At 40.2% G+C, this 14763-nt stretch overlaps 1 protein-coding gene across 2 annotated transcripts in view; it reads right to left on the bottom strand.

The window, feature by feature from the left end:
- Positions 1-1208: 1208 nt before the first annotated feature.
- The window catches only part of pleca (plectin a), a 90862-nt gene continuing 77307 nt past the window's right edge, over positions 1209-14763 (bottom strand). For both annotated transcript variants that reach the window (XM_030789189.1, XM_030789190.1), the window contains exons 28-32: positions 14633-14716; positions 14447-14551; positions 14178-14276; positions 8960-12313; positions 1209-7597 (exon numbers count right to left, since the gene is read on the bottom strand). In XM_030789189.1, coding sequence (XP_030645049.1) covers positions 1277-7597; positions 8960-12313; positions 14178-14276; positions 14447-14551; positions 14633-14716 — 9963 coding nt within the window. In that variant the 3' untranslated portion in view covers positions 1209-1276. The remainder of the gene's footprint in view (positions 7598-8959; positions 12314-14177; positions 14277-14446; positions 14552-14632; positions 14717-14763) is intronic.

Consider the following 14763-nt stretch of genomic DNA (forward strand, 5'->3'; position numbering starts at 1 on the left):
TGAGGCAGGTTTTTTTTCAGGGCAAGAATGCTGTTGACAAAGAGGGAGAAGCTTGTTTAGAAAATAAACACAAACGTGATGGATCATCACATATTCTGATCTAAATTGAATAACATGAAGCATGTTGACACAGTCGACAAAATCATTGGCTGAAATGAACTGAAAGTAACAATTTCACATAAGAGATAGGACAAAGAGCAAAACCCATCTGTAAATGTAAATGCTCATCAAGCACTTTATCTGATGTAACAATCATTATTATTTAACATAATCACAAAGGATGCAAAACTATTAAGTTCCATATTCAGTGTTTGCATCATATTATCATTTGGATTGTGCACTTAAAGGAAGATCTGTTAGGATCTTTACTGCCATTTATTAAGTTAAAAAAGGAAAGACTGGGTTCATCTTTGTCAGTCACAATCATATAACAGAATAACACTTACAAGGAATTGTATGTAGACATCTGGAAAGGTTAGGGCCCTGATTCCCTCCTTAATTTGTTATGAAGCCAGGAGCAGATAGGAAGACAATGGATAGCGTAGGATTGTGGCATATGACGTAGGTATTATATAAGTGTGGAGTCTATATTGTACAACGAATGATTGTTTATCCACTCCCCATGACAAATACAGGGTAAGGACAATTTCCACTGGAAAGGGTACACATGACAATTTTGCTAAAAAAAAAAAAAAAAAAGGTCCCAAAGCTCTGTTTCTTAAAGGATACACTCCAGTGTCACTATGTCTAAGAATGTTTACATTCTGCTCTGCAGATTGCAAGAAGCCAAGCTGTCTCTGCTGGATAATATTGCTAACAGAATATTTACTGTTAAAATAACCCTTCTCTACCGTATATATATATACATGATAAGAACTCTAATGAAAAACTTTTACATCTGATCTGTCATATAATCAGACTTTTACAAACATTCTTAACAAAGTATATCTTAAAAATGAAAGAAGTTAAATTCTGGTTATTACACAATTTGATCAAAAAAGAAGAATGAAATATTAAGCTACAAATTATTGTTCTATTATATCAGAAAGTAATGAAAATAATAATTTCATGTTTTTTAATGTTTGGTAAAATACAGACACGACACAGTCATCATATTATACAAAACAAATTAAAGTCTGCCTTCAGATATTAAACTTAACTAAAAGACAAAATAAATGAAAATTAAAGCCAGCAATTTTAAAAGCACTTTCCCTGACACTGCAAAGCCCTGTAGCAACCACATGCAGAGCAGAATAAATGTCTTCTTCTTAAAGAATTAAATGATTAAAGAGGACTGTCCATATAATGGTGTGAACATTCCTCTCTCCTCAGACCCACAGTGTCTGCCAGGTCCTAACAGCATCAGGGACTGTGTTAATTTCTCTACACTGAGTCCACTATATGACCCAGAGTCATATCGCCGGCCATAGCTTGGGGAGCCATAAGAGGATGAGGAGAAAGTCATGGAGAATCCAGAGCTTGAAGCATCAAAGCTTCCTCGTCTGGAGCCTGACCTAGATCCTGATCTGGAGCCAGACCTTGAACCAGAGGTTGATCCTGAAGTGCTGATACTGTAGGGACTGTATAGCCCTTTACTTGACTGGGAGGAGGCTTCAAGCAGACGCAAACCAGTTCCTTCCTCAATCATGCTTCTGTCCATGGCATCCTTGTAAGAAATTTTCAGCTTTGTTTTGGGGCAGGTGAGATATTTTGAATATGCACTGACATCTCGGAGTTTCTGTGCTGTGCGCGCATCAAGGGTGCCTTTCTTTACAGCATCATCCAAAGACACTCTTCCAGAGATGTCAGGTTCAATCAATCCACCAGTTAGATACTGTACTTCAAGAAATCGTTGGCCTGCTTCATAGTATAACCACCCCTTTTTTAAGGCTTGAGCAGCAGACATTTTTGTTTTGGTTCTAGGATCCTCAAATCCATTAAAGGCTTTCTGAGCTAAGTTAATTCGGTCAACCATTATCTTATCCACAAGACCTTTGTTCACTGCATCAGCAACAGAGAATTTTTCTCCAGTGTTTGGGTCAATGATTCCTCCAGTGCATGCCTGTGCTTCCAACAGTCTTTGACCAGTAATATTATCCACAAGATTTCTATGCATAGCCTCTGTAACAGACACTTTCTCCAAAGTATCTGTATCCAGAATTCCAGCAACTGGACCTGTTTCCTCCGTAGGGTCACTCCAAGTTGTTGCTGGTGGCCTAATAGAGGGAGCTGGGCTCATGGAGTAGGATGAACTTGATCCAAAGGAGGAAGACCGTGATCTTATACCACCCATATTTCCAGACAACATGTCTGCAAACTCAGTAATAGAGAGAGTCCCAGCACGATACTGATCCAAAGCAGACTGGTCTATGAGGCCCTTTGTGATGGCATCATCAATGTCATATTGTCGTCCAGATCTCCTGTCAATGATCATAGATTTCACAACACCATCTGATGATGAGAATGTGATCTCCTCCCACTCACACTCTTGCTCTGCTAGCTCCAAATATGTCTGGTGATCAATGAGACCTTTGCGATATGCCTCATAGACAGACATCTCTTTGCCAGTTTCAGGATCAACAATCACTACTCTTCGTTTGCGTACTGAGGATTTGGAAGATGTCTTCCTCTCCCGTTTCTTCTCTTTCAATGGTAAAAGTGTAAGTCCTGTCTCTGGGTCAGTCATACACCGTTCCATCAGTTGAAGGTAAGTCAAATTTTCCTCTGTGTTTGGATCAAAGAACCCCTTAGTGTCATCAGAGGGGTCAGTGAGAATGCTGTTCATCTCCTCATCAAAGAGACCACGTTTGTAGGCCACCTCCACAGGTAAGCGATGACTCTCTTCAGGATCAATGATTCCGCCTGTGGCAATCTGAGCTTCTAACAGGCGAATGCCATGATCTTTGAGAATGAGACCTTTCTTCATGGCCTGGAACAAAGAGATGACCTTGCCAGAGTATGGATCTTTGTAACCAGTCACTGCCCTTTCAGCAGACAAAAGCTTGTCTTTAAATTCTGGGCCCACAATTGCCATTTTAATTGCTTCATTGACATTGAGTTTTAGATTTTTGATTGGATCAATCACATATCCTGTGGCTGCTTGGGCCTCTAGCAGTTCAAAGGCAGTACCTGGTCTGATCATGTTCTTTTTCATAGCTTGGTAGATTGACAGACATTCTTTTGAAGCCTCTACATATACTCCAGCTATGCAACTTGTTCCCTCCAGGTACTTCTTCAGGTCTTTGCTAATGTCCTCCACTGAAATAATGCCCTCAGTGAGTTCTGTGTATGTCTTCTGATCTATGATCTGAGAATGAAGCAGCTCGTCCAAAGTAATTTGTTTTCTAAGACCCTTGAACAAAAGTCGCTTGTCTGCAAGGGACAGTAGGCGTAGGCCACTCTCTTTATCTACTCTACATCTCTTAAGCAGTTGAGCATAAGACAGTTTTTCATCTGTTGTTGGGTCAATAAACTCTTTCACATCTCCGCTTGGGTCCGATATCCTCTCACTGGTTTCCTTGTTTATGTACCCACGCTGCATGGCAACATCAATGGGGAGGTGGAAATTGTACTCAGGGTCCATGATCCCACCTGTTGCAACCTGGGTTTCAAGAAGCTTCAGTGCAAATTCCTCTGGAACCAGATCTTTCTTCATGGCTTGAAATAAAGATATGATTTTCCCACTGTAAGGGTCTTTGTACCCTGTAACTGCCCTTTCTGCAGACAAAAGTTTATCATGGATCTCAGGACCAACAACACCCTTGCGGACAGCTTCATCAACTGTTAGCAGTTCATCTTTCACTGGGTCAACGATAAATCCAGTTGCTGCTTGCGCCTCCAACAGAGCAATACCAATGTCTGGCTTGATCAGACCTCTCTTCATGGCCTGGTATATGCTGACTTTGGAATAATTATCTGAGAGCACACCAGCAATGCTACCAGTTCCAAAGAGATACGACCTCACGGTGATCATTTCCATAACCTCCCGGATGGTTTTCTTGCCTTGTTTGAGGAGATTATATGTTTCCAGGTCAATTATACGAGAACTATAGAGCTCTTCAACTGTAACTCTTCGTCTGATAATGTCACATGACATGCTTCGCTCTGTCTTAATTAACTCCCTCTGTTCAATGATTTCAATGATGATGATGATCATTCGTTCTTTTGTGATTTTCCCAGAACGATACTGTTCAAGAAGTCTTTGTTTTTCCTCATCTGGAAGCAAATCTGACTTCATTACATCCCACAAGGTCATCTGATTTCCTGAAAAGCTTTCATGTGGTATATCCACTTTGGTGTTAGCCAAGTCTGTTTGTGCTTGTTCCTCTGTATATACAAAGGACTTCTCAATTTGGGATGGCACCTCAGCCTTGGTGAGTGGTAATAGGTCAATGCTGAAGTCAGGATCTTTCATGCACCTTTGTTTAAGTTCTTTATAAGTGACATTCTCATTTGTTCTGGGATCTGTGAAACCTTTGACATCGTCTGTTGGATCACTAAATAGTTTGGCCCACTGCTTGCTGAAGTAGCCTCGCTGAATGGCAATGTCATTTGGAACACGATGGCTATTTACTGGATCAATGATCCCTCCAGTGGCTTCTTGAGCTTCCAACAGAGGGATGGCGTGTTCCCTCAGGACAAGCTCTTTCTGCATTGCTTGAAGAAGGGAAATTTTGTTACCAGTGTAGGGGTCTTTGTAACCAGTCACTGCCTTCTCAGCTAGCAGCAGTTTTTCATGAAGCTCAGGTCCCACAATGCCAGCTTTAACAGCATCATCCACAGTAAATCTCTGGTTCCTGACAGGGTCAACTAAATAGCCTGTGGCTGCTTGGGCCTCTAATAAAGAAATACCTGTGTCCTGAGTCAAAAGTTTCTGCTTCATTGCTTGATAAATGCTCAGCTTTTCTTTGGATTTTTCATCAAAGATCCCTGCAATGCAAGGAGTACCTTGCAAATACCTCTTGACTGAGTCATTTTCACTTATCTCTTTAGGTGTCCTTTTACCTTGCTGGAGCTGATCATAAGTAGCTTTGTCAATTATTTTTGACTCCAAAAGGGATTTTGCTGTTACATGTTCTCTGAGCCCCTCAAAGCTGGCCTTGAGCTTTTGTGTCTCTTTTTCTTCAACGATTGTAATGACAATTTTAATAATCTTTTCAATACTGACTTTACCCGATCTGTACTGCCGGATCAGCTCAGTTCTTTGTTCCTCTGTAAGATATTCAGAGCTAATTATCTCCCAAATTGTAACTTTTCTTCCTTTAAAAGATCCACTGTGTAACTCCACTGTTGCCTGGTTAAAAGCTTCTTTGGTTTGGACTTCACTGAGTGAATACTCTTCCTTTAACTTAAGGGCTTTCTCTGAGAGTGGGAGTAATGATAGACCAGTCTCTTTGTCAGTGATGCATTTTTTCTGTAACTGAGCATAGGAGACATTCTCCTGTGTGTTAGGATCAAAGAACACCTTACTGACATCAGAAGCACTGCTTATGTGCTTGTTCATTTCTTCATCAAAATAGCCACGTTTGTAGGCAACATCTTGAGGGATGTGGTAACCTTTAACAGGGTCAATAATTCCACCAGTGGCTAGCTGAGCCTCAAGAAGTCTGACAGCCTGATCCTTGGTAATAAGGTCTTTTTGCATTGCCTCAAACACAGAAGCAGTTTTTCCAGTGTAGGGGTCATTGTATCCACATACAGCTCGCTCCGCAGACAACAGTTTCTCATGCAGCTCTGGACCAATAAGACCTGATTTTACAGCCTCATCAACAGTGAGCTTTTGGTTTTTTACTGGATCAATTACAAATCCAGTCCCAGCCTGAGCTTCTAGAAGGTTCAATGCATGGTCTGCTCCAAGCAGATTTTTCTTCATAGCTTGATAAAATGGTAACTTCTCCTTGGTTGACTCAATAATCACTCCAGCAATGCTGTTTGTTCCCTTCAAAGCCTTCTTAACAGTCTCCATCTCAGACACCTCTTTAACTGAGGCTTTTCCATTATGCAACTTGTTGAAAAGATCCTTGTTTATGATCTTGGAGTCTAGGAGTTCAGAGGCAGACACAGATGATCTCAAACCATCAAATGTAAGCTCATTCTTTTTCTCCTTTTCTTCAACCACAGTGATTACTATTTTTATAATTTTCTCAACTGTGATTTTCCCTGTCTTATACTGACGAATTAGATCTCTTCTCTGTTCCTCCGTGAAGTACTCAGAGTTTATAATTTCCCATATGGTCACTGTCTTTCCCTTAAATCTCCCAAAGGGCACAGAGACACTCGCCTTACTGAATACATCTTTAGTTTCCTCATCTGTGTAGGTCTTTTCAGCAAATGCTGCCTTCTCTGTTATAGGCAGAAGAGGGAGGTTTGTTTCAGGATCTTTTCTGCATTTTTCTAACAACTCTGAATAAGTGAGTTTCTCTTGTGTATTGGGGTCAAAGAATCCTTTATTGTCATCTGGTATACTGGACAGGACTTTGTTTAGTTCATCATCCAGTTGTCCTTGTTTACAGGCTGTCTGTATGGGAACACGATGACTGTTTACTGGATCAATGATCCCACCGGTTGCAATTTGAACATCAAGAAGTTTTATGGCCTGGTCTTCTGCAATTAGACCTTTTCTCATAGCTTCAAAGAGAGAAATTCTGCCTCCAGTAAAAGGATCTTTGAATCCTACTGCTGCTCTTTCTGCTGACAGCAATTTGTTATGGAGTTCTGGTCCAATTAAACCTTCTTTTACAGCTTCATTGACAGACAGCTTTCTGTTCTTAATGGGGTCAACAATATATCCAGATGCAGCCTGAGCCTCCAAGAGCATCATGGCTATATCAGGTGTAATTTTCTTTTCCTTCAAAGCTTGATAAATGCTCATTTTTTGATTGGACTCTGAGATTACACCAGCAATGGAATCTTTTCCTTTCAAGCAGGTCTTAAGCTTATCAGTCTTGCTAAGTTCTTGTACTGTAGTTTTGCCCTTCTTCAGTTTGTCAAATTCTTTTTTGCTCAGTATGCCAACATCGTTTAGCCTACTTGCAGACACTTTCTCTCTAATTCCATCAAAACTAAATGGTGATTCTCCATTTTTCTTCATCCCATCTACCTCTGCAGCCCCATTAAGAACTTTCTTTGCTGTATCCGTAGTAACTTCATTTTCAGGGACTTTATCCGTCTGGATCTCAATTTCTTTAGTCTGTGATGTTGTGGGTTTTTGGGCACTCTCTAGCTGCTGGAGCTTCTCACGCAGTTTCTTGTTTTCGTCAGCCAGAAGCTTTTCTTGCTCAAGTCTTTTCTTTTCAAGTTCCTGCATTTCCCTTTGCTTGTTGGTCATCTCTTTCTCTGCGTCTTTCTGCTTCTTCACAGCAGCATCCATGGCAGCCTGGAGTTTCTTCTTTTCCTCTTCCATTTGCTTCATCTGACGCTCCTGTTCATCTTTTAGCGCTTTGGCCTTCTTCACTTCATCTTCAAACTTTTTCTCAAGTTTATTTTTCTCTTCTTCAATTGTTTTCTCTTTTTTCAAGAGCACTTCTTTTTCTGTAAGAAAACTCTTCTGCAAGATGGTCTTTTCCTGAATTATTTGCTCCTGCTGAGCACTGGCCATCTATTTTGGAAGAGAAAAACATCATTAACATATAACATGCAAACATGACATGACCTCACACTTTATAATTCTTGTTAACTCTGCGATGCACAGGGCTCTATTTTCATGCAAGTGGTAGTGTAGACATGCATGGTGCACATGAACACTGGAGCAGATGCTTTATTTCCCACTTCTGCATTTTCTGTTTGTTTTGTAGAGTACACTGCATCAAATTGTTATGGGAAGAGTCACACAAGCATGGCTGGTATAGTAGAATTACTGACATGCAGCAGTAATCTTGATGAGCACGTTGGTAATTTTGTTCATATAATATGACCACAACAACATTGCAATACTGACCTCAGGGGATTGCAACAGTCTATCAATTAACAGAGAGTAGGGAACAGTAGCCCTCTGGAGAAGTATTACCAGTCAATAAATCAATTACAAATTAAGGTTGTTTTTTTAAAATATCAACCAGATATCTGCTGATGGTATGTATGTATATAGTATAATATGAAATTGCTTCAAAATGAGTTAATTTACAGGACACATAATCGGAAATGGTTTGACAGTTTGTTCATTGATTATCTGTAAATATTTCTTCAAAACATTTCTGGATGTTTTTCTTTTGGGGAACAGATAACAGTCAAATGCTCCCCACTGCAGAAAAACTGACAATGACACCTACAGACAAACAATACACAGAGGGACACACACTGACAGGGAATTAAAACACAGTGGTTGTACTTTTGAAACAGCCAACCTCATTCTTGAAACTAATGCTATCATGACTCACGTAGACAAAGACTGCATGTCCAATCACTAAAAAATAAAACATTTAAAACGGGAATGGAGCACCCCTCTATTCACAATTGGGTTACAGACTTCAAAAGCTGTCAGAGGACAAGTCTAATGCAACAACTACAAGTAATGTACTCCTACCACAAAGCCCTGCCACACCTACAAGTACTGTATTCATTTATCCAAAAACACAACTACATACATTGACAACCCTCTCCTTTGCATAAAAATGCAAAAATGTAGGAATATACAAATAAGTTGCGATAGTAATTGGTGATATTGTTATTGACCATGAAAATAGAGCCCACCATCATCACAAATATCATAATAAATTATGATAGGATGATTTGACTGTGCATGTTACTTTCATGACAGTTTATCTGAATATGTTTGGTAAAGTAATTATTAAATAATAAGAAAATGTTCTAGCTATGTTACTGGCTATTGCTATTCACATGAACAAGAAGACAAGGACCTTGTACATTTAAAAAGGTAGTTTAAGCAAGTTAATAGTTACTTAAGAGGGTTATGGTTTTTTAAGAGAGCTAGGCATTTTAATACCAGTACATGACACAATACCTCTTTAGATTTATTTTTTAAATCCTCTGCCTCTTTTTTCAGCTTCTCCTTTTCTTTCTCAAGTTCAGTTATTGCTTTACGCAGATCATCGGCTTCTTTGTTGCTCTGCAGCCTTTGAACTTCCAGTTTCTCAACAACAGTGAGTTTTTCTGTAGTTTGCTTTTCTGTCTCCTGGAGCCGAGCTCTGATCTCATCTGCCTGTTTCTTATATTTCTTAGCTTCCTCCTCTGCTCTGGACTGAGCATCACTAAGCTTAGCCACCCTGAGCTTCAGTTTCTCAGCTTCAGCAGCCACCTCTTGCTGAATTTTACGTTCAGCCTCTAAAGATTTCTGGAAACCCTCTGTTTCTTGTTCTAAGCGTTGCTGCATCTCTTGTTTGTCAACTAGCAGTTTTTGAGCCTGCTCTTGTGCCTGGTCTTTCTGCTTCTGAAGCTTTTCAGCCTCAGCCTTGAGCTTGGTTGCTTCTTGAATTGCTTGCATTTTTTCCTTTAGCATTTTTTCAGCCAGTTCCCTCTGTTGTGCAAGGTCAGATTCAGCAATCTGTCTCAATCTGGCTGCTTCTTGCGCCTCCACACTGAGCCGTGCAGCCTCTTCTGCCAGCTTTTTCATGTTTTCAGCTTCTTCCTCAAGCAGTTTCTTTGTGTTGTCCTTATCTTTTTTAATAAGTTGTCGGTTTTCTTCTTCAATTTTCAGCTTCAGCTTGACTAACTCCTCCATTTGAATCTTTACTCTGGAGAGCTCATCTTCCACTTGAGACTTCTGCTTGACAGCAACACTGACCTCATTCTTTAGACGTTGCAACTCATCATCTAACACTGATTTCTGTTTGTCAGTCTCATCAAGTTGTAACTTCACTTTGGCCAATTCTTGCTCAACCTGAGACTTTTGCTTAAGGGTCTTTTCAGCCAGCTTTTTGTGCTTGGCCATCTCCTCATCAGCTTGCTGTTTCTGTTTCAGAGCAGCTGCTTCAGCCTCTGATCGCTTAGCAGCTTCATTTTCAGCTTCCTTTCTTTGTCTTTCAGCATCCTCCTGAGCCTTAGCCTGTTTGGCAGCCTCAGCCTCAGCTGCCTTCTTCTGTCGCTCAGCCTCCTCTGCTTTTTGACGGAGGAGTGCAGCTTCTTTTTCGGCCTTTTCTTTAGCCTTTGCAGCATCCTCTGCTAATTTCTTGGCCTTTTCAAACTCTTCTTTAAGTTTTCCCTGGGCAGCACTATCCTGTTTCTGTTGAACAATTACATTCTGGGCTTTCTGTTCTGCAGCAGTGCATTTTTGTGCTGCATCTTTGGCCAAAACTCTCTGTTTTTCTGCTTCTTTATCAGCATCTTCCTTCTGCTTTTTGGCCTCCTCAGCTTTCTGTTTGAGGCGCTCAACTTCTTCCTGAGCAGCTTTGCACTGTCTTGCTGCCTCTTCTTCTGCAGCAGTGATCTTTTTCACTTTTTCCTCTGCCTCTCTCCTCTTCTTCTCCTCTTCCAGAGCAATTTTTCGTAGTTTCTCAGCCTCTTTCTCTGCCTTTATTTTGCTCTTTTCAGTGCCATCTGCAATGCTCTTTAGTTTGTTCAGCTCCAACTCAAGGTCCTGTTTCCCAGTTGATGCCTTCTCAAAATTGAGTTTAAGAATGAGGATCTCCTCTTCAATGATCTTCCTTTGTTTCAAAGTTTCTTCAACAATTGTCTTTTGCCTTTCTAATTCAGAATCAGAGGACTTCTTTAGCTGGTTGATCTTTTCCTCAATATCTTTTTTGTGTTGGGCTGCTTGATCTTCAAGAACCTTCCTCTGATCAGCTTCATCCTCAGCTCTCCTCTTGAGACGTTCATTTTCAGCCTCTTTCTCTTTCAAAGCAATCTCTGCCTCAGTCTTCAAACGCATTGCCTCATTAATAGCAGCAAGCTTTTCTTTAAGGATCCTCTCTGCTTCTGCTCTCTGACGAGCTGCCTCTTCTTCAGCGACCTGCCTCTGCTTTTTGGCCTCCTCTGCAACTGACCTTAGCTTAGCTGCCTCTTCGGCAAGTTCCCTCAATTTGGATGCCTCAGTTTCAAGAAGCTGCTTGCTCTTTTCAGTGTTAGACAAAGTCTCTTTTTCTGCTTTGACTTTCATTTGCAGAAGATCTTCCATTTCTTTCTTCATTTTAGCCAGTTCTTCTTCTAGCTGCTTTCTTTGTTTTACCGCAGCATCTACATCTCTTTTAAGGCGCTGAAGCTCATCATCCAGCAGAGTTCTTTGCTGTTCAGCTTGGTCAAAATCTGCTCTTAAGCGAATTAGCTCTTGCTCTGCCTTAAGTTTTTGCTGGGCTGTCTCCTCAGCAAGTTTCCTCTGTTTATCCAACTCTTTCTCAGCAATTTCTTTCTGTTTCAGAGCAGCTTCTTCGGCTTTAGCTCTCTTCTTTGCCTCTCGCTCAGCCTCCTCCTTCTGCTTCTCTGCCTCTGCTTGGGCAGCACTCTTTTTATGGGCCTCCTCCTCTGCCTGGAGCCTAAGACGTAGGGCTTCATTGGCTTTCTGCCTCCAGACTTCCAGCTCCTTTTCTGCTTCCTCTCTTGCCTTGTCTGCTTCAGCTTGTTGCTTTTTAAGATGTTCTGCTTCCTCCTGCAGCTGAATAACAGTGCCATGCTCTTGCTTGAGAGACTCCTCTAGCTTTGCTGTTTTCTCAGCAAATGACAGGCGTTTACTCTGGAGCTCTGTGGCAGCAGTTTTCTGAGCTACCTCCTCTACAACCTTGATCTGTCTCTCCTTCTCCTGTTCAGCTTGTTTCATGTGCCTCTCAGCCTCCTCTGCTAGTCTCTTGAACTTCTCCAAATCATCCAGGGCCCTCTGTTTCTGCTTAGCTGCCTCCTTCTCAGCTTCTGATTTGGATTTGAGCTCTTCCTCTGCCTTGCGTTTTTTCTGTGTTTCTTCAGTAACCTGTTTGCGAAGCTTCTCAGCTTCCTCCTGAGCCGCCTTTCTCAGCCGATCAGCCTCAGTTGCCTTATCCTTGAGTTGCTTGAGTTCAGACTCAGCTGTAGCCTTTTGTTTAACCGTGGTTTCCAACTGGAGTCGGATGACACGGATCTCCTCCTCGATTTTGGTACGGCTAAGCAGAGCTTCCTCCACTTGCTGACTCTTTGACTTGATTTCCTGTTCTGAAAGGTTTTTGAGCTCATGCAGCTCCTGTTGAATGTTTTGCTTCTGTTTCTCTGCATCCACAGCAACAACCTGTCTCTTGTTGACCTCTTCTTTCATTTTTAACTTTAGCTCTTCCGCCTCTTGCTCAGCTTTGGCAATGGCTTTTGCATGAGATTCAGCTAACTGCCTTTGCTTTTCTAACTCAGCCTGCATCTCTGCCAGCTTTTTTCTCTCTTCCTCTTTAAGTTTTTCAGAAGCTTTCTGTATTAGTGAAAGTAAACAGCAAAAGGAAATTAAAACAGTTAAGTACTGAAGGGTTATGTATTATACATGTAGACACAGATACAGACACATGTAGGTACATACAGATGTAAATACATGAATAAAGTTAGAGCTAGTCTTGTACATGTCTTTGCGGAAATATATAGTTATATATATATATATATATAGTAGGTTATATCAGCTTTACATAAGACAAAGTTCTTACTATCATGTAATGTACACAGAATGAGACACAATCACTTCACAACACAGTAGCACAGTTGGGATATTGGATGGGATCATGCATTTACAATGTTTTTACTTGATTCTTGATAGCAAAAACCTAGCTATTGTCAATATGATTCCAGAAGATCAGCTCCCCTTATATTCCCATGTTGTGTTAAAATCTTGCCATAAATGAATAGCACAAATAAATTGAGAGGAGCAGAGGAAATGAAGATCTGCAGTTATGCTTTAGAGAGTCTAAGCAGAAAGCAATCAGACAAGCTTCAAAGTGCATAGCAAGAGAAGAGCTGAATTTAAACCATTTTAAAGCATCTTAAACTATTCAAGTTTAAAATTTATATAATGGTCGTCTACAAAACTGTTGCCTAGTGATGCAGCAAAGAAAATGTGAGTGTTCAGCAGACAATAGACCACAGTAAATGAAATATGCATTGCAGTGGCTTTAACAGGACAGATGAATGTGATGAATGTCATAAAGGCAAGCAGCTTTAAGTATATAATCCCTGTCGTTGCCTTGCTGTTCAATATATCTCCAAATGACAAAAGACTGTTTAAATTACTTGAGTATTTAAACACATGAAAGTTCTCAGTAAGATAACTACTCAGAATTTAGAACCGGATGTGCAGGAATGGTGTTCTATAAATGAACCGAATTTTGAACAATGAATGACAACATAACAGATGTAAGTATGGTTTCTGGTTGATAATTTACCTCTTTAGTGCCCATACATGACAAACATTCATCATGACAAAGCACTGGCAAGCAGTTTAGAGAAGCGACGAAAAAAAAGAAAAGTAAGGTTAGCAAGCAAAGGGGAAACCAAAATTGTGCTCATCTGAATTAATTTCAAAGAATGGTGATAAAGAGCCTGAAGCATACTCAGGCTGAAAATCAATAGCTACATAAAATATGTATGAAGGGATAACAGGTTGGCAAAAAACAGTATAGTTGCTCAAGAAAAGGAAATCATAGGAAGTATAAAACACCATTTGAGTTTAATGGTGTCTGATGCAAAAATCCATGGGAAAACTTCTCTTTAAATATGGAAACTTGAGTTTGCTTCAGACTAAGGGGCAGCCATGCTGATTTAGAGGTCCCAATTCAAACAGAGACACTTAAGATCTATCCAGTACAACAGAACACAGAAAATGAGAGACAGATCATTTGGGACAAAATGAGATGTGCTGCACCACTAGCAGTTACCACTACATAAAAATGCCTAGGTGAGCAGCATAAAAAATACTTAATAATATGTTCCATTAGTTTTAGCATATTGAGTTAAAGCTTAGTAACGCAGCTAAATGCAGGTTTTTGAAAATACTATGAGTATCTTGCAACTCAATGTACTTCACAACTTTGATTATTATGGCAGTTTACCTCATAAATGCATAGAACTGAATCATATTGAAATGACTGTTCTTATTTCCCGCAGGGAAAAATTTAATCAGTTTCGTGTCTCTTTCTGTGAGTCATTATGACAGTTTATTTTGTGTATGTATGTTCTTATTATTATTCATACATCCACCTATTTGAGAAAGTGTTACTAAACATCTGGTTAGTGGCCTAAGTAGGGAGGAACACCGGTGCTCCTCTATGAGTTTATGTTTAAACACTTACCTCCTCATCCTCTAGACGTCGCTGTGTATCATTAATGAATTTAATGTACTGGCTTGTCAGAGTCATTAGTTCACTGTAGCGTGTTCTCAGCGTCACATACTGAAAAATATCCCAGAGCATAATCGTAACCAGATTCAATATCTGAATGTAACGTACAATGTTCTAGAGACACGTGGAAGGAACTCTATCAAAAATATCTGAGGAAAGTAAATGTCGCACATATTTGTAAAAAGGGCCATAATAAGGACTTGTATTAATGCATCAAATACCTCTTGGATGATACTGTCAGATGCAGATTCCATTTTGGCTTTCTTCAGAGGTGAAGCCATGGGTTCTACCAAGGCTTTGTATGTGACCAGCTGAAGCTCATAATCCTGGGAGAAAAATGGAATTATGGACCCTCAAAGGCAAGATCTGTGCAGTAGTATTTTCATTTACATTGCCTGTACACTTACCTTTACAGAATCAATGTAGGACTTGGCAAATTTATGACACTCTTCAACCTTTTCTTTATTCTTCTCAATCTCCTCCAGGAGTTTCTTTTCAAAAGAATTAGGAACTGTAAAATCAGTTATTCAAACTTGTA

This window comes from Chanos chanos, chromosome 12, assembly GCF_902362185.1.
Source record: "Chanos chanos chromosome 12, fChaCha1.1, whole genome shotgun sequence".
NCBI classification, from domain to species: Eukaryota; Metazoa; Chordata; class Actinopteri; order Gonorynchiformes; family Chanidae; genus Chanos; species Chanos chanos.